We start from the raw sequence: 26,878 nt of genomic DNA, 5'->3' as shown, positions 1-26,878 counted from the left end.
CTTATTTCTTCCCATTATTTCTCCATGGTTGTTACGTATTTGGGATTCATTTCATACCCTGTGTTTTTGACTGAGCCTATCCTGTAAGTATGAATGGACGGCAGCACTATGCTTCAGTCCGTGGGTCGGGGCGTGTGGTCACTTTGCTGCTGGGCATCGATTTACCACATCCCTCTTTCTCCCCGCACAGGCCATGAAACCAAGGCTCTGCTGAACAACAGCGGGCCCCGTTACAAACGCAGCCAGCTTGAGAGGCAGATGAACTGCGACGTGCTCTGGTGTGTCCTCCTCCTCATCTGTATGTCTCTGTTTTCTGCGGTCGGTAAGTCTCCCTCACGGGTCACAAATAAAAGAGCACTGCCGGACAGCCTCCAGGTGAGCCCAGTGGGCTGCCGGCCACTCATTCTGACCCAGCACTCTAAAGTTAAAACACGCGTTTGTCATCCACTTAGACTCAAGGGCTGGTTGCATCATCAGTACAGGCCATGTTAGAGAGGCCTAGATGAATGACCTTTACAAAGTAATGCTACTTTTCACATTTGAAACTTCCTGGATGGAAGAATGTTTTAATCACAGCAGTTATGATTTCAGCAGAAGAAGTATTAGTTACCTGGTGATAAACTGAGAATAATAGAGCAAGAGAAGTACAAATGATCCTAATCAGAACTCTCCGAGAAAAGGGAAAAAAAAGCATTTGTGTCCTAAGAAAGGGCTAGCAGTTAGCTTACACATGGACTCTGGTGCTGTCCAGCCTTTGATGGGCTCCAGACCCGGCATGCTGCCTTGGGAGTACCTTGCAGGGAACTGTGTTGAGCCTCTGTGTAAATGATCATCACCACATCCCCTGTCTAGCTACCATCATGAAGCAGACAGGTGTGATGTGGTCTTAGAGCTCAGTGGTGAAAGACACAGGTATGGGTCATGAAAAGGGCTTCTGTTATCAGATAGGCATGGGTCCCAGTAGAAGAAATAATGTGCATTTCCACTGGCTTCTGAGAGTCCATGACATGTGTAATTTGAATCTATAGCAAGGGTCAATAACAGGCAGTAGGCCTGCTGACAAGATGTGTTTTGTGAGGCACATGCTGGGAAATTCCTTTTCTGGGATTTCCCATTGGTAGCTGCCAGCCCATACCCAGTATCTGCCTCATGACCAGTGTGCTTTTCAGTGCCAGTAATGGGAAGTGCCTGACGCAAGGGAGAGTCAAGAACCAGTGCCTTCCAGCAATCCAATTGTGGGTGTCAACAGTCCCTGCCGTGCCCTTTTTCTTTCTTACATGGCAGGGCAGGCTAATGAGACCCGGTGTGCCTATTCCATAGTCTTAAAATTTTGCTTTAATTTTCACTAGTGGTGTCTTATTTTTCCCATTGGATGAATGATGTTTCTTTTTGAATGTTGCTATAGGACACGGACTGTGGGTACGGCGGTATCAGGAGAAGAAATCATTATTTGATGTCCCTGAGTCTGACGGCAGCTCTTTATCCCCAGTCACGGCTGCAGTCTACTCGTTTTTGACAATGATAATAGTTCTGCAGGTAACAGTATTAAGTACCATTTGATAATTGCTTAATTTTCTGGTAAGAACTTAAAGTTTTCATACTCTGCTAAGAATGTCCTATAAATTCTGGTCCTGGGAGGACCACAGATACATCTGCCTAATGTGCTGCTTCTTACTTTTCTATCTAATTTATCTATAGGGTCTTCTTTGGCTGCTTTTCAAGTTAACATTTTCCTAGGATTCTTAGGCCTTGCAAGGTTGGTTTTTGGGTAATTGTGTTTTATTTTTCTATTCAATCACTTCTTTCTTTAAAAAGACCCTAAATTTTATTTTGGGATAATTTTTAAGATTTACAGATAAGTTACAAAGAATAGTGCAGAGAGTGCCAATATGTCCCTTACCCAGAGTCCCCTAATGTGAACTTAACTACATTACTATGGTAAATTGTTGAAACCAAGAAACCAACTTTGGTACTTTGCCATAAATTCTAGATGTCATTTGGCTTCTACTAGTCTTTACAGTAATGTACTTTATCTGTTCCAAGATTGAATTCAGGCTATCACGTTGCATTTTGCAGCATTGGTTTTTATTTTTATTATTATTACCATTAGTATTATTAGTTCACGTGCCTCATGAGCAATTCCCCATCATTAAGTGAGAATCTATGCCCAAAAGTCTTGTTTAAGAGTAGGGAAGGGACAGTGAGTGTCATCTTAGGAACACAAAGTGCACAGAGGAACTCTGCTTAGCCTTTATCTATGAGGGGAGATCTGTTGTCTTTTATCACATTTGTTTCATACAACAGGAACTTTCCAAATAGTTTTTTATGAATGCAGATTTCATTCTAGATTTGTAGTAGTAGTAGCACTGGAGTAGTGTTGTAGTATGGTAGATGTTGCATTAACATTAAGTTTCCAGGAGACCCCAGTTAGTCTGTCTGGATATGATAGTCTGAGCCCATGAACATCAATTCAATACTGTTACTAAAAAGAATTTAAACACTGACTTCATGAAGATTATTCTTAAATTGTCAAAGTGTAATTGTAAATATTCTTCCCAAAGCCTTCTTCCCTTTGCTCTGTATTGTACAAGATCCCAGAAACTGTCCTTCAACACAACCAGCCTCTGGAAAGACTGTCTCTTCTGAAACGTGGGGTTGTGTCTGCAGGTTGGGAAGCTCTTGTTGCCAGGAGCCCTGGGAGAGCCTGGGGGCCAAGTGCCGCTGTGGTGCGAGGTGACTTTGCTTATGAGGACTCTGACTGTGCCATGTGTTTTTTTTTTTTTTTCTCTTTCTTTCTCCTCTTTCCTTTCCTAGCTTCTCTCAAGCACAACTTAGTAATACGAAAATGCTTGCTTCTATCCAAGCCATGGTTACCATTCTTCCAGACACGATAGTGGATTTCTGCTCTGCAGTGACACCATAGGCTGCCCTAGTTTAAACTTTTTGCCAATATCCTCATACTTTTCCAATACTGACTCTAAACCAACCTGGTTAAGCTCTTAAAGGTACAGTATAGTCCCTACTTACTTGTGGTTGTAGTCATTTGTCCTTTGAGTAGTTTGGTCTACTTCTGCAGCCCCCTAGTCCTCCTAAGTGTTCATGTGTATGCCTTATGTCTTCTAGGTTTTGATCCCAATTTCCTTATATGTTTCCATTGAAATTGTTAAAGTATGCCAAGTATACTTCATTCATCAGGATACAGAGTTGTATGATGAAGAAACAGACTCGCAGCTGCAGTGTCGAGCTCTGAACATCACGGAAGACTTAGGGCAGATACAGTATATCTTCTCAGATAAAACTGGCACTTTAACTGAGAATAAGATGGTTTTCCGAAGATGCACTGTGTCTGGCATAGAATATTCCCATGATGCAAATGGTGAGTCTGGGGGTGGGGACGTCCAGTCTGGGCTGGACAGAGAGCTGCTCTGTCAAAGCTACATGCACGCATGCCTGGGCACACATACATCCACACACACACACACACACACACACACAAACTTTAGAGATTGCTGATTTTTGAGCGAGAATAAAACATGGAAAGGCTGTTGGAGCAACTCAGGAGACTGAAGTGTGGCAGCATTTATAGAAACAAATACAGAATTCCATGTTTCTGACAGCACCCTATTCACTGCAGTATCTCAGTGTGGTGGGCATCTGCTTAAAACACCCATTTTCTGCCAGACAAGAGAACCAAGGAGGGCATTCTTGAGAAACTCATTTCTGAGGCACCCAGTCTCTTTACCACACCAAGAAATGAAGAGTTGTTTTTGCTCTCACCTGTCAGTCCTCTTGTTATTAGCTGAAAGTCTCAGAAAGGCATTGGGCATTTCATGCTGTATTCTTTGCCTTAGAAAATGTTGTTCGTGAAAGCTGGAATGAAATATCACACCCATTTGAATTTTATGGTGGTTACTCCTCCCAACTCTCCTTTCTTTATCCTTTGCTGCCTCTGTCCTCCCTGAACCCCTACAGGAGCCATCCACTTCATAAGTGGAGGGTATGACTAAACACCCATCAGACCCAGGAGAGGGCACCATGATAAGGGTCTTGGTGCCACAGTAGTGTTTGTGGTGCCGTGGTACCTTTGAGAGGTAAACCAGCTCTGCAGCTTGGACTCCCTCTTTTTTCTGCAACAGCATCTGAAAATGTGAAGGAAGTCTTGCCATGGGAACAGAAGCAAATAAAGAACAGGAATTAGTACATGGACATCATTAGGAAGCTGTTCTTTAGGGGGATATGGCGGGAAAGATCTGTAAGAGGCATGGGGTTTTTGTAAGTTTCATGAGACTGAGAATTATGATATCCAGTAAGGCCCTTTATGTAAAATTAAAGTAATCATATTAAACAGAAGTCACAGGAACTTATCCACTATGTTTATTGTTTTATTTGCCACCCAAAATACATGGTCAATGACTGTCCATCTGTCCCCCTCACACTCTCCCTTCCATAACTCTTCAGCCTTGTACAGAAGAGTCCATTTGCCTAAAAGCAGAGCTTAGCCTAATTGTAAAGGAGCCAGAGACCCAGGTCTGAAGTTGGGTCAGAAGCAGCCTTTGAAAGCTGGACCTGGGGCTCCATGGGCAGAATCCCAACTAAGATTACAGAAAAATTTTGACAGTTGTCAGATGCTTATCATAAAATCAAAGGCTTGCATTGCCCTTAGAAGACACAGGAAAGCATTTCTAGTGAAGACCAAAACATGCAGGCCTCTCTGCTGCATGTTTGAAAGAAGTGCTATCATCAGTCATTGACATGCACCTGAGACCAAGAGCAACTTCAGCTTTACTGCCCATGACCTGACCTCTTAGATCTTATTAGTAAAATGTATTAAGATGACTTTGACTCTGTACAATGAGCCCAGTTCACATATATCAAGACAGTGGGTTGAGCCATCTCTGATCTCTTGTCTGATGACATTGTGTGCCCAGAATGAGGCATGACCTGCTTCTTGCCTCCGTCTTCCCCAGCAACACTGAGGATGTCACTGAGGGGCCACATCGTTGTATCATTGTAGACCACAGACACATCAGCAGTGGTCTGAGGGTTTGCTTCTTTTAGACTAATATCCAACTAGTGCGGCAAGAGGGTGGCACGGGCTGGTGCATCCTTCGAGGGGTTGACACCAGGCTCCTAATGCACAAGCCCAGAAGCTTGACAGCACTGCATCTGGGTTTTGTTCTTCCTTGTCGTTCATTTACCACCGAACTGGGACATCCATCAGCCAGGCGTGGGTGGGATGGGCAGGAGGAGATTTACTTCTGGGGTAAGTAACTCCCTGAGTTGAATCCTGGTGTTGGCAATTATTTGGCCTTGTGACCATGGATGACTCACCTTTCCTTATCTCTGCTTTTTTTCCTGTTTTTCCCATCCCTAAAGAAACGTCTTCCTAAAGAAAGATGTTGAATATAAGGCCTGTCTTATAGGACAGATCAACGCCACAGACATGCCCAGATTAGAGGGCCCTTCTTAGCCCCTCAGGCAGACCATGTGCTGAGATACCTTGTGCTTACACCCAGCACTCGACATGCTCTTGGAGTTCCTAGTAATTGGTTGTTTTGAATGACTAATCTTCATGAATAGTCTCCTTGCTCATCCATAATGAAACAAGCCGAACTAACTGGGCAAAGCCAGAAAAATGTGTTCAGAGCCATCCATTAGCAAGAAGCAGTGCAGAAGGACCTTGTAATTCACTGAGGGGTCACAGGACCACAGGGACTTTTTCTGGGAGAAGTGCCCCCTTGAGGGCTCAAGCATAACAATGCAGTCAAGGTCGTCTTTAGTGGAGCCTTGCCTGCTGGGTCTCTATCCTGGCAGCATTTGTCCACCCTGTGCAACCCACAAGGACTCTGAGCTTCCCTGTTGGGTAAGGCTTCATCCATACAGGGTAAATGCAGGCAGTACCTACCACCTACCTGGCCTTGAACAAGGATTTCTCATAGGAAAGCACCATCAGCACAGCCTGAGAACCATTACTTCTGTGTGAGTACAGGGTAGAGATTCAACTTGTGAGATGTCCTGACAGCCCCAGTGAGCCAGGTGCTTCCATGACCCCAGGTTAAAGGGCAAATCCTGGAGCCAGGCTATTCTGTGGGCTAGGCCTTCATTGTCTTCCCCTCCTTTGTCCCTGTCATCTGCTGCCCAAACCCCATTCATCACACCTGGGGTCCACCTGAATGGAAGGGCTGTATGTGAACCTATCTCTGTCTACTCCTTACTTGTTTGTGGACTGGGATGGCTACTGTACCAAAAGGCACTGGACCTGAGCTTTGGCATCACCTTGACCTGTGTGCTTATTAGCAAGTTCCTTGTGTTCTCTATGACTCAGTGTGCTTATCTGTGCAGTGGGCTGAGAATGTCAGCCTCACCAGGTTGACTGTAGGTCCAGATAAAATGAGATCGGCCTCCACCTCTCAGTGGAAACTCTCATTAGATGTGGCCTTACCTTCAAGCAAGTGAGGGTGGCGAGTGCTCTGAATCATTTTCATTTTCCTAGCCTCCTTGTGATGTGTCACCCATGTCCCTCTGCCCACAGCCCAGCGTCTGGCCAGGTACCAGGAAGCAGACTCAGAAGAGGAAGAGGCAGTGCCCAGAGGGGGCTCGCTGCCCCAGCGTGGCAGCATAGGGAGCCACCAGAGCGTCCGAGTCATGCATAGGAGCCAGAGCACCAAGTCCCATCGGCGCACAGGCAGCCGGGCCGAGGCCAAGCGGGCCAGCATGCTGTCCAAGCACACGGCCTTCAGCAGCCCCATGGTGAGTCCCACTTAGAGCATGGCAGCTGCCAATGCTGGGGCAGCGTCACCTTTCCTGGCCTTGCTGCTTCCCTCCATTCCTCCAAAGTGTCTACATGTAACAGTATGCATCAGCTGTTGTTGGGGGTCTGGCTCTGCTCATTTAACAGAACTTTTGTGGCCAGCACCTTCCCCCTAAAACACTGACATGGCCCCTTGGCCTTGGGCCCTAAGGATGGGGGATTGCCAGTGAACTATCCAGATGGGTGCTAAAAAGGAAGTCTGTCCTGCCAAATGGAATGAATAAAACATCAGAGCAAGATGACAACTGTGAAAAAGTAAAGCCAAGTCGGGGGGGAAAAAAAAAGTTTTCATTAGAGGAGCCCAAATCCAATAAACTTCTTTCTCCCTTGCCTTGCCAGCTGCCTAAACATTTATGGACCCTTCTGGTCAGGCAGGGAAATTTCCAGAAGTGAGTGAATGAGGATCTCTAAAAAAATCCTTTCACTTCTGAAATGTTTTAAGAGCAGAGAGGGAGAATCCATTTTGATCACTTTGTGGTGGCCTGAGTCTCTTCTGTCCTTAGAAACCCATATAGAGGCTGCCATTACACTGCAGTTGCTGATTGGTGGGTTTACACAGGGGCACCTGGGAGGAGGGCTCTCATGCCTGACAGGAGGTGGACTGTGTTGGAGCAAAGCTTTCCTGACATCGATCTAGCAATATGGTTCCAGGAGTATTTAAAATATTCAAACTTTCTGACCTAGGAATTTACTGATTCAGCCAGTTTTCTGTGCAAAGCAGTTTATCAGTGGGGAAAAAAAATGTATTCAGTGATAAAAGAATGGCCAAATGAATCATTGTATGTCTGTTTTGAAGTTATTCAAAGTTATATTTTCAAATGATCCCTAAAAGCCTGGGGGGCCTGGGTGGCTCAGGGTTAAGTGTCTGCCTTCAGTTCAGGTCATGATCTCAGAGTCCTGGGATTAAGCTCTGCTCAGGGCTCTCTGCTCAGCAGGGAGCCTGCTTCCCCCCTCTCTCTCTGCCTGCCTCTCTGCTTACTTATGATCTCTCTTTCTGTCAAATAAATAAATAATATCTTAAAAAAAAAAAAAACCTGGGAAAGTTCAGACTGCAGTTGACCCTGGAACAGCACAGGTCTGAACTGTGCAAGGCCATTTACACAGATTTTTATTTTTATTTTTTTATTATAATTTTTTTCATTGTGTGTTAGTACCCATTCATTACATCATTAGTTTTTGATGTAGTGTTCCATGATTCATTGTTTGCATATAATAACCAGTGCTCCATGTAATCCGTGCCCTTCTTAATACCCGTCACCAGAGTAACCCATCTCCCAACCTCCTCCCCTCTAAAACCCTTAGTTTGTCTCCTGGAGTTCATAGTTTCTCATGGTTTGTCTCCCTCTCCGATTCCTCCCCCCACTTCATTTTCCTAATGTCCTCCATATTATTCCTTATGTTCCACAAATAAGTGAAACCATATGATAATTTATTTTCTCTTCTTGACTTATTTCACTCACCATAATCTCCTCCAGTTCCATTCATATTGTTACAAAAGTTGGGTATTCATCCTTTCTGATGGCTGAGTAATACTCCATTGTATATATGGACCACATCTTCTTTATCTATTCTTCTGTTGAAGGGCATCTCGGCTCTTTCCACAGTTTGGCTATTGTGGACATTGCTGCTATGAACATTGAGGTGCACATGCCTCTTATTTTCACTACATCTCTATATTTGTGGTAAATACCCAGTAGTGCAATTGCCAGGTTATAGAGTATTTCTATTTTCAAGTTTTTGTGGAACCTCCCTACTGTTTTCCAGAGTGGCTGTACCAACTTGCCTTCCCACCAACAGTGTAAGAGGATTCCCCTTTCTCCACAGCTTCTTCAACATTTTTTCTTTCTTGCCTTGTCAATTTTTGCCATTCAGTCTGGTATAAGGTATTATCTCAGTGTGGTTTTGATGTGAATCTCCCTGGTGGATAATGATGATGAACATTTTTAATGTGTTTGTTAGCCATTTGTTTGTCTTCTTTGGAGAAGTGTCTGTTCATGTCTTCTGCCCATTTTTTGACTTGATTATTTGTTTTTTGGGTATTGAATTTGAGAAGTTCTTTATGATCTTGGATATTAGCGATTTATCTATAGTGTCATTTACAAATATCTCCCATTCTGTGGGTTGCCTCTGTGTTTTGTTGGCTGTTCCCTTTGCTGTGCAAAAGCTTTTTATCTTTTTTTTTTGTTAAATACATTTATAGTTTATTGTTTATGTTTGTCAAATCTTGAAAAATTACGTCTTCTAAGTTATACAGCTTTTATTCTTTTTGTTTGCATTTTCTTTTTTTTTTCCAATTTATTTATTTTCAGAAAAACAGTATTCATTATTTTTTCACCACACCCAGTGCTCCATGCAAGCTGTGCCCTCTATAATACCCACCACCTGGTAACCCAACCTCCCACCCCCCCGCCACTTCAAACCCCTCAGATTGTTTTTCAGAGTCCATAGTCTCTCATGGTTCATCTCCCCTTCCAATTTACCCAAAAGCACATACCCTCCCCAATGTCCATAACCCTACCCCCCTTCTCCCAACCCCCCTCCCCCCAGCAACCCACAGTTTGTTTCATCACTCGGCATCAGGGAAATACAAATCAAAACCACAATGAGATATCACCTCACACCAGTCAGAATGGCTAAAATCAACAAGTCAGGAAATGACAAATGCTGGCGAGGATGCGGAGAAAGGGGAACCCTCCTACACTGTTGGTGGGAATGCAAGCTGGTGCAACCACTGTAGAAAACAGCATGGAGGTTCCTCAAAATGTTGAAAATACAACTGCCCTATGACCCAGCAATTGCACTACTGGGAATTTACCCTAAAGATACAAATGTAGTGATCCAAAGGGCCACGTGCACTGAATGTTTATAGCAGCAATGTCCACAATAGCCAAACTATGGAAAGAACCTAGATGTCCATCAACAGATGAATGGATCAAGAAGATGTGGTATATATACACAATGGAATACTATGCAGCCATCAAAAGAAACGAAATCTTGCCATTTGCGACAACATGGATGGAACTAGAGCGTATCATGCTTAGCGAAATAAGTCAAGCGGAGAAAGACAAATATCATATGATCTCCCTGATATGAGGAAGTGGTGATGCAACATGGGGGCTTAAGTGGGTAGGAGAAGAATCCATGAAACAAGATGGGATAGGGAGGGAGACAAACCATAAGTGACTCTTCATCTCACGAAAAGCTTTTTATCTTAATGAAGTCCCAAAGGTCATTTTCACTTTTGTTTCCCTTGCCTTTGGAGACATGTCTTGAAAGAAATTGCTGTGACCGTTGTCGAAGAGGTTACTGCCTATGTTTTCCTTTAGGATTTTGACAGATCCCTGTCCCACACTGAGGTCTTTCATCCATTCCGAGTTTATCTTTGTGTATGGTGTAGGAGAATGGTCAACTTTCATTCTTCTAAATATATCTCTCCAATTTTTCTAGCACCATTTACTGAAGAGACTGTCTTTAAAAATAAATCCCGTACTGTACTTTCTTTATGATTTTTTTAAAAGATTTTATTTATTTATTTGATAGGCAGAGATCACAAGTAGGCAGAGAGGCAGGCAGAGAGAGAGGAGGAAGCAGGCTCCCTACTGAGCAGAGAGCCCGATGGGGAGCTCCATCCCAGGACCCTGGGATCATGACCTGAGCCAAAGGCAGAGGCTTTAACCCACTGAGCCACCCAGGTGCCCTCTTTATGATTTTTATAATAATATTTACTTTTTTTCCCCCAATTTATTTATTTTCAGAAAAACAGTATTCATTATTTTTTCACCACACCCACTTTTAAAGAAATTTTTTAGAGATTGTGTTTATTTATTTTGAGAGCAGGAGAGAGAACATGAATGGGGAGGAGGGGCAGAGGTAGAGGGAAAAACAGGCTCCTCGTTGAGCAGGGAGCCCGACATGGAGCTCCATTCCAGGAGCCTGGGATCATGACCTAAGCCGAAGGCAGACACTTAACCAACTGAGCCACCCAGATGCCCCTTCATAATAATATTTTATTTTCTCTAGCTTACATAATTATAAGAATATAGTACATAATACACATAACAAACAAAATATATTATTAGTCAATTGTTTGTGTTATCAGTAAGGCCTCCAATTAGTAGTAGGCTAATTTTAGGAATGTCAAAAGTTATATAGACTATTTGCCTCCACATGGGTCAGTGCCCCAATACCTGCATTGTTCAAGGATCAACTGTATATAGTGTTTTGGGGAAAATGGACACTGCCAATGTATAAATTTTTTATTAAGATATAATTGACATATAACATTGTAAAATTTTAAGGTGGGAATGCAAATCAAAAGCATAATGAGATATCACTTCACACATTTTTAGAATGGCTGTCATCAAAAAGCCAAGAGATAAGAAGTGTTGACAAGGTTATGGGGAAAAGGGACCCTCTTACACTGTTGATGGGAATGCAAACTGGTGCATCCACTGCAGAAAACAGTATGGAGGTTCCTCAAAAACTAAAAAATAGAATTACTATATGGTTCAGAAATTCCACTTCTGGGTTTATGTCAAAAGGAAATGTATAAAATATTCGATGAAGTTAAATGTCTAAAATATTCGATGAAGAAAATAGACTAGAAAGAGACAAAGAAGTATGTGTTTCAAAAAGTATGTATTACTGTGAGGTGGTGTGATACAGATTTGTTAAATTTTCCTCTTTGTCTTTTTCAAGTCTCTCTGAGTCAGATATGTTAGAATAATATATTCTTAGCTGTATTACTTTATAATGAGAACACGTGTTATATATAAGAACATATGCTTTTCATTTCATATGTAGGTCATATATTCTTCTACCAATTATACATTATTCATCACTATAAAATGGCATATGTACGTGAGTCAGATGAAGGTGTCTTTACAGCTTATTATAAAATCAGAGTGCCTTAAACAGTCAAGCACTAAGACGTTTTCACTGGGTTATACTCACCTCTCATTCTCTGTCTTCCAGGAGAAAGACATTACACCTGATCCAAAGCTGTTTGAGAAGGTGAGTGAATGTGACAGGTGCCTGGCTATCACAAGGCACCAGGAACACCCGCTGGCCCACCTGTCCCCGGAGCTCTCTGACGTGTTTGACTTCTTCATTGCACTCACCATCTGCAATACAGTAGTAGTCACATCCCCGGATCAGCCACGACAAAAGGTAGGTTCTGGGGTATCTCTGTGAAGCCGAGACTTTGACCTTCAGTGTGGGCCCAATGTTGTCAGTCTAACCTTTCCAGCAAGACTGCTCAGCACCTCTCAGGTTTAATGGGAGGTTAGCAGCAGGCTTCACGGAGGGCTGCTCACTGGTTCTGTGGTGCTGTCCCCGGGCTACGGTGAGCAGGTGAGGGAATTGGGGCCAAGTGGAGAGGAAAAACTTCTGAGCCCATGATGGGTGGGACATACAACAACCTATGGAGTGGGGCTGCCCTGCATAGTCTACAATAAAGTTCAGGGTTCCTAATTCTCAAAAGAGTGAACAGGACAGACTCAGGGCCCAGACAAATCTCCTGGACTTGAATCCTGACTTTACCAACTGGCTGAGTGGCTTTGGGCAAGCCATTCCCCTCCTATGCCTTAGGCACCTTATCTGTGACATGGGGGTAGTGGTGAGGGTTTAGAGGAAGGGCTCAGAGAAGGTCTTAGCACACAAATGTATTTGATGTAAAAAGGGTCTTTAACATTGTCTTTCAAGGATAAGGGTCAAGAATTAATCAGAAGTTACTTAAGGTGGTAGTAACAGAAATACCCAAGTTGGTTTTTTGGGGGGTTAATTATAAGGCTTTCTGTGAAGAGAGTAAAGTTGCATGTGCAAACATGTCCTCTATAATCCTGGTGGTTCTCAGAAAGTCCAGTACTCACTGGGAGGAGTGTGTGGAGGGGGACAGGGGGTGCACCTAAGGAGGGATGTGCATAATGAAGCTAAGCAACTTTAAATGGGTAAAAATAAAGATACCATGGGGCTAGATGCATGCCATAGGTCTGCCCCTCAACCCCCCACTCTCCCAGACCCCTTTTCCTCCTCCTGAGTCAACCCTTCTAGCAGGTTCCTCTGATGGAACCATTGGTGTGGGATGTGGGGTAAACCAATGGTCTCTGCCCTCTTCACAGCAGCAGATCTGGCAGTAACACAGCCCCCTGCCCCCATGCTCCTGCTCCTGTGACACTGGCCTGCAAAAGCCCCAGGGGGCCTGGTGAATTCAGAGCAGACAAGGTCCCACCACCTGGAGACCACAGGATTGCGCCATCTGCCTTAGGCGAGAGGATTTCCTGATGCAACTCACCTCTTAGCTGCCCAGCATCCCTTATCCGGCCTTTGGGTTCTTCCACCACCCTATATTCAGTTCCGCTGGCATGCATCCCTGGAGAAGTGTCTGGTTTCTAGTTAGACCTGTCTGAGACTCCGTCATTGTTGCAACTACTGAATAAGTGAGGGAGACCCCAATGTAACTGAGGCATGTGATGATGGTCACATACGCAGTGCCTTCCACATAGGGAGCAGAATATTTAATCCCCCACTCTCTGAAGACGAGTAGGTCTCTGGATGCACTCCCCTTGCCACATACTCGTCAGTGCTATCTCCCAGGGTATTTGGAGCCAGCAGGAGCTCCAGTGTGACTGCTTGAAACTGCCCCTTGAATATATAGCACATTTAAAGTCATAACGGGAACAAAGAAGAAACACCTTTATCAAAATTGGTCCCATGTTTCCTGCTTTACCAAATGCCTGACTTTTCTGCAGGCTAGTACATAACTTATAACTTTGGACACATGGGGAAAAGGATGAAAATTAAAAGCTAACTATAATTCAATGTTTTGCTTGTTGCAACATTTGCTCTAGATCCATCTTCTAGTAGAAAGTTTAAAATAGGCATATTATACTAGCATTAGTAAACAGTACTCTTTAAATAAAGTATTGCTGTTTCTCCATCAGTGAGCTTTTTGGAATGTTAGCAAATGTACATAACTGTCATTTTGTTGTTTTCATTTCTTGTTAGAAGATAAGTGATTTATTGTGGCTTTAAAAAAATGTGCTAAATGATTTGAATCCTGAATTTGTCCAAGCATTTAATTAGTTTATGAAATTTCATCTGGGTTTGGGAGTATTATTTAAATTTTATATGGACACAGCTCAAAGGACTGTATAAGCTGGTCTTTTGTCAATGCTTCTTGTGATTGGGTGGGGTGGGGAAGCTGGGTTTTGTGCCAGGCAGTAGTGACAAGTATGCTCTTCTGAACCTTTTCTGCAAAGCAGTGGGACACTGCAGTGTGGGGACAGGTAGACGAGGGGATCGTCTCAAAGCCTACAGAAACCACTAGCCACACACTCCCTGAGTCAGTCCCAGGCCTCTATCTGGCTACCCAGGTGATATCTTCTAAAAGAATGTATACTGCTAATTTTTAAGTGAAATGGAAGAGGCCAAAGAATGGTCTCAAGGAAGAAATGCTGGCTCTAGTTGCAGTTTCTAGCCTATGCTCCAAAATCTGGGAAATGGGAACTCTGTGCTCTGAGCCCCCACTGGGAAAGTGGGGGAGTGCCTGTGGCAGTTTGGGTGAGGCCTCTGGATATACCTCACGTGTCTTCTAACTGCTTCTCTTGCAGGTGAGGGTGAGATTTGAGGTGAAGTCCCCTGTGAAGACGATAGAAGACTTCCTACGGAGGTTCTCACCGAGCCGCCTGACCTCAGGTTGCAGCAGCATTGGGAGCCTGGCCACCAGCAAAGCCGCCCACAAGTCAGGGTCCAACTTTCTATCCACCCTACCCAATGACAGCACACTGTTCAAGCTGGAGGAGAGGCTGGACCAGCCAGCCGCGGCCATCGCAAGCAATGGCTATAGCAGCGGGGCTGCAAGCTGGGCCCCAGAGCACACTGCCCAGGAGCAGAAGCTAGAGCTGGAGCAGGAGCAGGAACGGGAGTTGCGCTATGAGGCAGAGAGCCCCGACGAGGCAGCGCTTGTGTATGCTGCCCGGGCCTACAACTGCGCGCTGGTGGACCGGCTGCATGACCAGGTGTCCGTGGAACTGCCCCACCTGGGCAGGCTCACCTTTGAGCTCCTGCACACACTGGGTTTCGACTCCATCCGCAAGAGAATGTCAGTGGTGATCCGGCATCCACTCACCGATGAGATCAATGTCTACACCAAAGGAGCTGACTCAGTGGTCATGGACCTCTTGCTCCCCTGCTCCTCAGGTATCTAGCTCCCCTCCACTGGGCAGCAACCCCCCAGGTCCAGGTGGAAGTCCCAAGAAATTAGCCCCTTCCCTCAGTCCCTCAGTCCCTTCTCATGGGTGAAGTGATTTCTATTGAGCTTTTTCTAAAGCAATACCCATCAGAGATTTGCCTTTCTGGATCACCCTTTCCTCCTTTGAGGAGTTTGGACTAGAATGCACTAGGGGTGGGGGATAGAGGGCTTCAGTGCCTGAACTCACCTTAGAACAGTGGGGTCGGGGGTCACTCGGGGTGAGGCCTAGCATCATTTTAAATCTGGACAATGAAAGTTAAGAACTTTTAGACTAGACGTTCCAGAGTGTTCTTTCCTACTCTGTGATTGCCTGGACCAGGGCAGCTGTGAAGCCAGGTCATGGTTTATAGCCCAGTTGTGGAGCTGCCTCAGGCCACAATGAGAGCCTAGGTGGTGGAGGCTGCTGGCCGCTCAGCCACTGTCATCTCTCCCACCTTCGCACAGAGCAGCTCTCTCTCAGCTTCTTTCGTGTACCAGAGTTCCATATAACTTCTGTATTTTAAAAAAGGAATTTGAAAACCACTGGTGTTAGTGGAAATTTATCCAGGAGAAGGGCTTGCTTGAACCTCCTTCTAGGCCTTGTCTTCTGGGCCTTACAATGGCCTAGGTTCCCATTTCTAAACCTGGTCACCCTTCCTCTCTACTTGGAAGGTGAAACCTTACACATCTGACCTCCAGGGGGGAGAGGTGGGATGGTGGTGAGGATCCTGCTGTCAGATGGCTCTGCTGCCTGGCCTCCACAGTCCCCCTGTCTGTTGTATCCTGGAAACATCTCTAGGCACGGACTGCTATGAAACCCTATCCACAGGGTATAGCCTTCCCAGTGCTCTGGGATGGAGCTAGAGAATACTTTACTTCCATAATCCTTTCACTGTAATCTCAGTGCCTCAGAGGAGGACTCCTGGCTCCCAAGTGCAGCCCCACTTCCTTGTGGGAAAGTGTCCTGGAGAATCGCTGCAGATGAAATCCTTTTCCCTTGGCAGAGCTGTTGCCTCCCAGTTTGTAAACATGTCTCTGAAAACAGTTTGGACAGCTTTTCATGGTGATAACCTACCAAGGGCAGGATTTGCCTTTCCACCCCAGGGGTTCCATGTTAGAGTGGACATAGAATCTGATTCATAGGCTGATTTTGCATTCCAAAAATTTTCTTCATTGTGCGTTTCTGTAGGTTGCCTTTTACTTTTTTTGATTGTTTCCTTTGCTGTGCAGAAAGATTTTATTTTAATGTAATCCCAATAGTTTTTTTTTTGTTGGTTGGTTGGTTGTTTTGGTTTTTTATTTTTTATTTTTTTTTCCAATTTATTTATTTTCAGAAAAACAGTATTCATTATTTTTTCACCACACCCAGTGCTCCATGCAAGCCGTGCCCTCTATAATACCCACCACCTGGTACCCCAACCTCCCACCCCTCCACCACGTCACTCCCCTCAGATTGTTTTTCAGAGTCCATAGTCTCTCATGGTTCACCACCCCTTCCAATTTACCCAAAAGTACATACCCTCCCCAATGTCCATATCCCTACCCCACTTCTCCCAACCCCCCGCCCCCCAGCAACCCACAGTTTGTTTTGTGAGATTAAGAGTCACTTATGGTTTGTCTCCCTCCCTATCCCATCTTGTTTCATGGATTCTTCTCCTACCCACTTAACCCCCCATGTTGCATCACTACTTCCTCATATCAGGGAGATCATATGGTAGTTGTCTTTCTCCGCTTGACTTATTTCACTAAGCATGATACGCTCTAGTTCCATCCATGTTGTCGCAAATGGCAAGATTTCATTTCTTTTGATGGCTGCATAGTATTCCATTGTGTATATATACCACATCTTCTTGATCCATTCATCTGTTGATGGACATCTAGGTTCTTTCCATAGTTTGGCTATTGTGGACATTGCTGCTATAAACATTCGGGTGCACGTGCCCCTTTGGATCACTACGTTTGTATCTTTAGGGTAAATACCCAGTAGTGCAATTGCTGGGTCATAGGGTAGTTCTATTTTCAACATTTTGAGGAACCGCCATGCTGTTTTCTACAGTGGTTGCACCAGCTTGCATTCCCACCAACAGTGTAGGAGGGTTCCCCTTTCTCCGCATCCTCGCCAGCATCTGTCATTTCCTGACTTGTTGATTTTAGCCATTCTGACTGGTGTGAGGTGATATCTCATTGTGGTTTTGATTTGTATTTCCCTGATGCCGAGTGATATGGAGCACTTTTTCATGTGTCTGTTGGCCATCTGGATGTCTTCTTTGCAGAAACGTCTGTTCATGTCCTCTGCTCATTTCTTGATTGGATTATTTGTTCTTTGGGTGTTGCGTTTGTTAAGTTCTTTATAGATTTTGGACACTAGTCCTTTATCTGATATGTCGTTTGCAAATATCTTCTCCCATTCTGTCAGTTGTCTTTTGATTTTGTTAACTGTTTCCTTTGCTGTGCAAAAGCTTTTGATCTTGATGAAATCCCAACAGTTCATTTTTGCCTTTGCTTCCCTTGCTTTTGGGATGTTCCTAGGAAGATGTTGCTGCGGCTGAGGTCGAAGAGGTTGCTGCCTGTGTTCTCCTCAAGGATTTTGATGGATTCCTTTCTCATATTGAGGTCCTTAATCCATTTTGAGTTTATTTTTGTGTGTGGTGTAAGGAAATGGTCCAGTTTCATTTTTCTGCACGTGGCTGTCCAATTATTCCAACACCATTTATTGAAGAGGCTGTCTTTATTCCATTGGACATTCTTTCCTGCTTTGTCAAAGATTAGTTGACCATAGAGTTGAGGGTCTATTTCTGGGCTCTCTATTCTGTTCCATTGATCTATGTGTCTGTTTTTGTGCCAGTACCATGCTGTCTTGATGATGACAGCTTTGTAATAGAGCTTGAAGTCCGGAATTGTGATGCCACCAACTTTGGCTTTCTTTGTCAATATCCCTTTGGCTATTCGAGGTCTTTTCTGGTTCCATATAAATTTTAAAATTATTTGTTCCATTTCTTTGAAAAAGATGGATGGTACTTTGATAGGAATTGCATTAAATGTGTAGATTGCTTTAGGTAGCATAGACATTTTCACAATATTTATTCTTCCAATCCAGGAGCATGGAACATTTTTCCATTTCTTTGTGTCTTCCTCAATTTCTTTCATGAGTACTTTATAGTTTTCTGAGTATAGATTCTTAGCTTCTTTGGTTAGGTTTATTCCTAGGTATCTTATGGTTTGGGGTGCAATTGTAAATGGGATTGACTCCTTAATTTCTCTTTCTTCTGTCTTGTTGTTGGTGTAGAGAAATGCAACTGATTTCTGTGCATTGATCTTATATCCTGACACTTTACTGAATTCCTGTACAAGTTCTAGCAGTTTTGGAGTGGAGTCTTTTGGGTTTTCCACATAGAGTATCATATCATCTGCAAAGAGTGATAATTTGACTTCTTCTTTGCCGATTTGGATGCCTTTAATTTCCTTTTGTTGTCTGATTGCTGAGGCTAGGACTTCTAGTACTATGTTGAATAGCAGTGGTGATAATGGACATCCCTGCCGTGTTCCTGACCTTAGTGGAAAAGCTTTCAGTTTTTCTCCATTGAGAATGATATTAGCAGTGGGTTTTTCATAGATGGCTTTGATGATATTGAGGTATGTGCCCTCTATCCCTACACTTTGAAGGGTTTTGATCAGGAAGGGATGCTGTACTTTGTCAAATGCTTTTTCAGCATCTATTGAGAGTATTATATGGTTCTTGTTCTTTCTTTTATTGATGTGTTGTATCACATTGACTGATTTGCGGATGTTGAACCAACCTTGTAGCCCTGGGATAAATCCCACTTGGTCGTGGTGAATAATCCTTTTAATGTATTGTTGAATCCTATTGGCTAGTATTTTGGTGAGAATTTTTGCATCTGTGTTCATCAAGGATATTGGTCTATAGCTCTCTTTTTTGATGGGATCCTTGTCTGGTTTTGGGATCAAGGTGGTGATGGCCTCATAAAATGAGTTTGGAAGTTTTCCTTCCATTTCTATTTTTTGGAACAGTTTCAGGAGAATAGGAATTAGTTCTTCTTTAAATGTTTGGTAGAATTCACTGGGGAAGCCATCTGGCCCTGGGCTTTTGTTTTTGGAGATTTTTAATGACTGTTTCAATCTCCTTACTGGTTATGGGTCTGTTCAGGCTTTCTATTTCTTCCTGGTTCAATTTTGGTAGTTTATATGTTTCTAGGAATGCATCCATTTCTTCCAGATTGTCACATTTGTTGGCGTAGAGTTGCTCATAGTATGTTCTTATAATAGTTTGTATTTCTTTGGTGTTAGTTGTGATCTCTCCTCTTTCATTCATGATTTTATTTATTTGGGTCCTTTCTCTTTTCTTTTTGATAAGTCTGGCCAAGGGTTTATCAATTTTATTAATTCTTTCAAAGAACCAGCTCCTAGTTTGGTTGATTTGTTCTATTGTTTTTTTGGTTTCTATTTCATTGATTTCTGCTCTGATCTTTATTATTTCTCTTCTCCTTCTGGGCTTAGGGTTTCTTTCTTGTTCTTTCTCCAGCTCCTTTAGGTGTAGGGTTAGGTTGTGTACCTGAGACCTTTCTTGTTTCTTGAGAAAAGCTTGTACCGCTATATATTTTCCTCTCAGGACTGCCTTTGTTGTGTCCCACAGATTTTGAACCGTTGTATTTTCATTATCATTTGTTTCCATGATTTTTTTCAATTCTTCTTTAATTTCCCGGTTGACCCATTCATTCTTTAGAAGGATGCTGTTTAGTCTCCATGTATTTGGGTTCTTTCCAAACTTCCTCTTGTGGTTGAGTTCTAGCTTCAGAGCATTGTGGTCTGAAAATATGCAGGGAATGATCCCAATCTTTTGATACCGGTTGAGTCCTGATTTAGGACCGAGAATGTGATCTATTCTGGAGAATGTTCCATGTGCACTAGAGAAGAATGTGTATTCTGAAATGTTCTGAATATATCTGTGATAACCATCTCATCCAGTGTATCATTTAAGGCCTTTATTTCCCTGTTGATCTTTTGCTTGGATGATCTGTCCATTTCAGTGAGGGGAGTGTTAAAGTCCCCTACTATTATTGTATTATTGTTGATGTGTTTCTTTGATTTTTTTATTAATTGGTTTATATAGTTGGCTGCTCCCACGTTGGGGGCATAGATATTTAAAATTGTTAGATCTTCTTGTTGGACAGACCCTTTGAGTATGATATAGTGTCCTTCCTCATCTCTTATTATAGTCTTTGGCTTAACATCTAATTGATCTGATATAAGGATTGCCACTCCTGCTTTTTTCTGATGTCCATTAGTATGGTAAATTCTTTTCCACCCCCTCACTTTAAGTCTGGAGGTGTCTTCGGGTTTAAAATGAGTTTCTTGGAGGCAACATATAGATGGGTTTTGTTTTTTTATCCATTCTGATACCCTGTGTCTTTTGATTGGGGCATTTAGCCCATTAACATTCAGGGTAACTATTGAGAGATATGATTTTAGTGCCATTGTATTGCCTGTAAGGTGACTGTTACTGTATATTGTCTCTGTTCCTTTCTGATCTACCACTTGTAGGCTCTCTCTTTGCTTAGAGGACCCCTTTCAGTATTTCCTGTAGAGCTGGTTTGGTGTTTGCAAATTCTTTCAGTTTTTGTTTGTCCTGGAAGCTTTTAATCTCTCCTTCTATTTTCAATGATAGCCTCGCTGGATATAGTATTCTTGGCTGCATGTTTTTCTCGTTTAGTGCTCTGAAAATGTCATGCCAGCTCTTTCTGGCCTGCCAGGTCTCTGTGGATAAGTCAGCTGCCAATCTAATACTTTTACCATTGTATGTTACAGACTTCTTTTCCCAGGCTGCTTTCAGGATTTGCTCTTTGTCACTAAGGCTTGTAAATTTTACTATTAAGTGACGGGGTGTGGGCCTATTCTTATTGATTTTGAGGGGCGTTCTCTGAACCTCCTGAATTTTGATGCTCGTTCCCTTTGCCATATTGAGGAAATTCTCCCCAATAATTCTCTCCAGTATACCTTCTGCTCCCCTCTCTCTTTCTTCTTCTTCTGGAATCCCAATTATTCTAATGTTGTTTCGTCTTATGGTGTCACTTAACTCTCGAATTCTCCCCTCATGGTCCAGTAGCTGTTTGTCCCTCTTTTGCTCAGCTTCTTTATTCTCTGTCATTTGGTCTTCTATATCACTAATTCTTTCTTCTGCCTCATTTATCCTAGCAGTGAGAGCCTCCATTTTTTATTGCACCTCATTAATAGCTTTTTTGATTTCAACTTGGTTAGATTTTAGTTCTTTTATTTCTCCAGAAAGGGCTTTTATATCTCTTGAGAGGGTTTCTCTAATATCTTCCATGCTTTTTTCAAGCCTGGCTAGAACCTTGAGAATTGTCATTTTGAACTCTAGATCTTACATATTACCAGTGTCAGCATTGATTAGGTCCCTAGCCTTTGGTACTGCCTCTTGTTCTTTTTTTTGTTGTGAATTTTTCCGCCTTGTCATTTTGTCCAGCTAAGAGTATATGAAGGAGCAAGTAAAATACTAAAAGGGTGGCAACAATCCCAGGAAAATATGCTTTAACCCAATCAGAAGAGATCCCAAATCATGGGGGGGAGAAATTCCCCCTCACGATTGGGTGAGGGATCTCCTCTGATTGGGATCTCTTCTGATTGGGGTCTCCCAGTCTCTTCTATTTGGGAATAAAAAGAGGTTCAAAAAGAAAGAAAGAAAAAAAAAGAATTAAAAAAAGAGATTGAATTAAAAATTCAATCAAGAATTAAAAAAAGAATTTAAAAAAGAGATTGAAGAGATTGGGATCTCTTCTGATTTGGGGAAAAAAAGAGGTTCAAAAATAAAGAAAGAAAAAAAAAGAATTAAAAAAACGAATAAAGTAAAAAAAGAAAAAATATATGTATATATATTATATAAACTAGTTAAAAAACGTTAAAAAAGAAAAGGGTAAAAGTTTAAAAAAAATTTTAGCAGAAGAAGAGAAAAAAAATGAAAAAGAAAAAAAATTAAATTAACTGCAAGACTAAAAAATCACAGGGAGAAAGCCATGAGTTCCGTGGTTTGTTTTCTCCTCCTCTGGAATTCTGCTGCTCTCCTTTTTATTGAAACTGCACTCCTTGGTAGGTGAACTTGGTCTTGCCTGGATTTCTTGTTGATCTTCTGGGGGAGGGGCCTGTTGTAGTGATTCTCAAGTGTCTTTGCCCCAGGCGGAATTACACCGCCCTTACCAGGGGCCGGGCTGAGTGATCTGCTCAGCTTTGCTTTCAGGAGCTTTTGTTCCCCGAGCGCTTTCCGTAGAGTTCCGGAGGACGGGAACACAAATGGCGGCCTCCTGGTCTCCGGCCCGGAGGAGCCAAAAGCCTGGGGCCCGCTCCCCAGCGCGCCCTCAGCGAACAGCTCCTAGTAACTCCCGTCTGCCCAACCTCCAGCCGCGCTCCGAGCTCACCGAGCCCGCGACTGGCTCAAGGCAACACCGAGCTGCGAGCTTACTGTCGGCTCTGTCTCTGTAGCCGGCTTTCCCGTTCCAATATCCGCAAGCTCTGCAACACTCAGACACTCCCGATCCTTCTGTGACCCTGCGAGACCCGAGGCCACGCCGACCCCGCGTGGGCTTCGCCCCGGTTTAGCCTCTGGAGCGATGTCCCTCAGTGGCACAGACTTTTAAAAGTCCCGATTTTGTGTTCCGTTGCTCAGCCGCTTGCCAGGAGCCGGCCCCTCCCCCCGGGGTCTATCTTCCCGTCGCTTTGGATTTACTTCTCCGCCAGTCCTACCTTTCAGAAAGTGGTTGTTTTTCTGTTTCTAGAATTGCTGTTCTTCTTCTCTTTGATCTGCCAATGGATTTGCAGGTGATTGCAATCTTTAGATAAGCTCTCTAGCTGATCTCAGCTAGCTGAAGTAGTCTCAGCCTGCTACTTCTCCGCCATCTTGACTCCTCCCCCGGTTGTTTTGGTTTTTTGTTTGTTTTGGGCTCTTGTTTGTTTTCATTTTTTGTTTGTTTGTTTTGGGGTTTGTATTTCGGGAGACCTAGCTAGAAAAATGTTGCTATGGCCAGTGTCAGAGAAATCACTGCCTATGTTCTTTTCTAGGATTTTTATGGTTTCAGGTCTCCATTTTAAGTCTTTAATCCATTTTGAGTTTATTTGTGTATATGATGTAAGATAGTCCAGTTTCATTCTTCTACATGTGGCTGTCCAATTTTCCCACCATTTATTGAGGGGAAAAAAAAGACAATGAAGGAGAAGACAAACATGTGGACTCTAAACAATATGATGCTAAGCAACCTAAGAAGAAACCAGAAAGTACATGGAGACAAATGAAAATGAAAATACCAAAAAAAAAAAAAAAAGAAAGAAAGAAAATGAAGATACAGTGGTCCAAAACCTATGGGATGCAGCAGAGGGGACCATAAGAGGGAAATACATAGCAATGGAAGCCTACCTCAAAGTGGCTCAGTGGGTTAAGCCGCTGCCTTCAGCTCAGGTCATGATCTCGGGATCCTGGGATCGAGTCCCACATCGGGCTCTCTGCTCAGCAGGGAGCCTGCTTCCTCCTCTCTCTCTCTCTGCCTGCTTCTCTGCCTACTTGTGATCTCTCTCTGTCAAATAAATAAATAAAATCTTTAAAAAAAAAAAACAACACAAGAAAAAGCTCCAACAATGTAACCTTACACCTAAAGGAATTAGTAAAAGAAGAACAAAGACCAAGAGGAGTAGAAGGAAGGAAATAGTAAAGACCATAGCAAAAATAAATGACATATAGACCAAAACAAAACAAAACAAAGTGGAAAAAAAAAATTGAAACAAAGAGCTTGTTCTTTTGAAAAAGATAAACAAAATTGATAAAACCCTTAGCCAGGTTCATCAATTTTAAAAAAAGGACCCAAATAAAACCAGAAACAAGAAAGGAGAAGTAAAAACTAACACCACAGAAATATGAAAATATTATATGCCAACAAATTGGACAACCTAGAAGAAATAGATGAAATTCTAGCAACATACAATCTTCTTAAATTGAAGAAGAAATAGAAAGATTTTCTATAGAAAATAGAAATGGAAAATTTCTATTTCAAGAAGAAATAGAAAAATCTGAACAGACTAATAGTAGCAAATTTGAATTGGTAATCAAAAAACTAAATAAAATAAAAGTCCAGGACCAGATGGATTCATAGGTGAATTCTGCCTAACCTTTACAGGAGAAGTAATACCTATTCTCAAACTGTTCTAAAAAAGAGAAGAGGAAGGAAAGCTTCCAAATACATTTTACAAGCCGTCTTTATTCTGAAATCTGATTTTGTATCTGCACAAAAGAAAAACAGCTATGGCAATTATCTACCATATTAAATATGGCAATTATCTACCATATTAAAAATGGCAATTATCTACCATATTAAATCTACCATATTAAATATGGTAGATTTAATTCTACTGTTAAATAAAAAATCATCTTTGTGCTATTCCACAGCCTTTCATAAAAGATAATTTAATGGGCCACTGTATTTCAGATTTTACCACATACAGTCATGTATAAGGTAAAAGGCCTGGAGTAGCACAAGCAAACAAGGGTAGGATGGTAGGACAGGGTGGCAAGTAGGACCCCCCCATACAGAGAGGGCCAGAGACTGTACTGAGCTGTGCAAGGGACAAAAGAGCAACCAAGAAGGCTGCAGCAGTCACCACACTTGTACTTTGCTGGCAGATCACTCTTTTAAATGAGGAAGCAGCCTCAAATTTCTAGACAAAGTGCAAACAAACAACTCCTACCACTCATAGTCAACTTCAAGGTTGCGGGGGGTTGTTTGCTGGGAGACTCTATGCAGGCTGGGGAGCCTTGTAGCCCCCTCCACCTAATCCTTCAGCCCTAATGTAGCTTTGCTTTTGTGCTCACCTCCTCTGCTACTGTCCATCTCCTGCAGGTCTCTGGAAGGAAATTATTACCCATATCTAGATAACTATAGCTAAGAAGCAAACCCTTCTATCTTTTCCACCGTGAAAGACACTTAAAAAGATGACATTGCTCTAGTTACACATTGCTCAAACCATGGCATTGAGAGGGACAAATTAAAAATAAACCATTTGTATAGCTCTCCACCTTACTCTGGGAATTCCAAGCAGTGTGCAGGTCAGATAGGTTGGGACAGGGAAGAGCTACATGTAGACATCCAGCAACTTAAGATTCAGGAGGTTCCAAGACCCCGTTGGGTTCTCAAGAGAGGAGCTGTCACCTTGGGAGGTCACTTTGAAGATATCCACTGGTGACACCCTGGAATTATGTATAAATCATTCAACTTCTACTTTGTGGGTTGGTTGGGTGTGGAAAGGAGCAGGCTTGCAGAGCACTTCACCAGAGCCATTATAGCCAAGCTGCTGTGCCTGTGTGCTGGTGATAAAATGAGGTAGGCACACAAGTATTATCCTCCGGATTCCTTCCGATCTTTAAGACCTTTTTTCAAAGAGATTTAACACTTCTACCAAAAAAAGAGAAGAGACTATGCTGATTTTGGATGTGACTGTGTTAGAGTGTGTTGTGTTCTTAGGTCGCGACTGTATCTTGGACATTGTGTGGGATCAGGTAGAAAGCAAGGACTCCACCCCACCACGATACCTATAGACATCTGTTCAAATCCCAGGTCTACATTTACGGACTAAAATGACTCTGAGTAAGTCACTTAACATTGTTTGCCTCTGTTTCCCCTCCACACAAAGGAAATCAGGATGCGGGCCTCATAGGAAGTCCCTGTCCAAGCTCCTAGCACAGTGTCTGGTCTGATGTTAAGTACAGAGTACAAGTTTAGGTCCCTTTCCTTTTTCTCTGGTTCCTTCCCCTTAAGATACACTTCTTGAGGTGTGGTCCAGTTGCCACGTGGTGTGCTGTTTAAAACACAAACACCCAGACTGCGCCGGACTCCAGACTCTGGACTCCAGACTATGGAGAGTAGCCCACCACCTAGCATGGGCCTCACACACTCCTGCTATTGAGTAAATCAGTAAATGCATGCATGAACAAGGAAGGGAATTCACCTTCTTGTTCTACCACCTGGCCAAGATGAATCTCCCTATAAGAGAAATAAATTTGACTCAAGTATAGAAGAAATGGAAATACCACTTTGAGCGTTTTAGACCACATGTCAAAATCATGAGTCAGAGTGGCCATTTTCCTCTGAGAATGTCCTCAGAGCATTTCCAGGCATGCTCTGGTAGGGACTCTGCTGCGGTGTCCAACTGTACTGCTCAGCCAGAGCCGGAGTAGGCTTCCTTTCACTCCTCCTGCATTTTGAGGTCAGTGACGTGGGAGTCATCTTTAAAGATGGATGGGAGCTGTTACTGTTTGACACTTTGCATACCCTCCCAATCCTTCCCCAACCAGCACCCAGATGTGGCTGCAGGGATCTTCTCTGTGGGCTCCTCAGGCTGCCACCACCCATCAGAAGGCTCTGGGTAGCATTGGTTCCACTTCCGCCCATGATGATTGCTCATGACCCAGGCAGCTGTGTTGCAGACCCAGAATTCTTCCCACTACCTTAAATAGAAAAGCCCATGGGCTCTGCGTTGCTTGTAGAATATCAGAAAGAAGAGGCTGATATTGCGTGAGTATCACTTAAAATACAATGGGACTGTTAGATTGCCTGTAGTCTGAGATGAGTGCAGAAGAGCCAGGCTGACCACCTAACTCTGGGGGGTTATGGGTTAGCTTTCTAGGACATTGCCCAGTACACTCTTTGCAGGTGCCCAGTACACTCTTTGCAGGTGCCCCCAGCTCCTCGGTGCTCATCCACTTTGAGTTTGAGTTCTTTCTACCACCTTGGCCCCTCCATCAGAATATAGACATATCCCAGCATTCA

General features: G+C 43.1%; 1 protein-coding gene across 1 annotated transcript in view; it reads left to right on the top strand.

Annotated features, from left to right (window-relative positions):
- The window catches only part of ATP10A (ATPase phospholipid transporting 10A (putative)), a 214,176-nt gene that overhangs the window by 153,061 nt on the left and 34,237 nt on the right, over positions 1-26,878 (top strand). Inside the window, exons 5-10 of the mRNA XM_044229895.1 lie at positions 191-322; positions 1,406-1,536; positions 3,124-3,376; positions 6,533-6,750; positions 11,786-11,980; positions 14,422-15,010. Coding sequence (XP_044085830.1) covers positions 191-322; positions 1,406-1,536; positions 3,124-3,376; positions 6,533-6,750; positions 11,786-11,980; positions 14,422-15,010 — 1,518 coding nt within the window. The remainder of the gene's footprint in view (positions 1-190; positions 323-1,405; positions 1,537-3,123; positions 3,377-6,532; positions 6,751-11,785; positions 11,981-14,421; positions 15,011-26,878) is intronic.

Source organism: Neovison vison, chromosome 13, assembly GCF_020171115.1.
Source record: "Neovison vison isolate M4711 chromosome 13, ASM_NN_V1, whole genome shotgun sequence".
Lineage (NCBI taxonomy): Eukaryota > Metazoa > Chordata > Mammalia > Carnivora > Mustelidae > Neogale > Neogale vison.
This window is presented reverse-complemented; position numbering and strand designations above follow the sequence as displayed.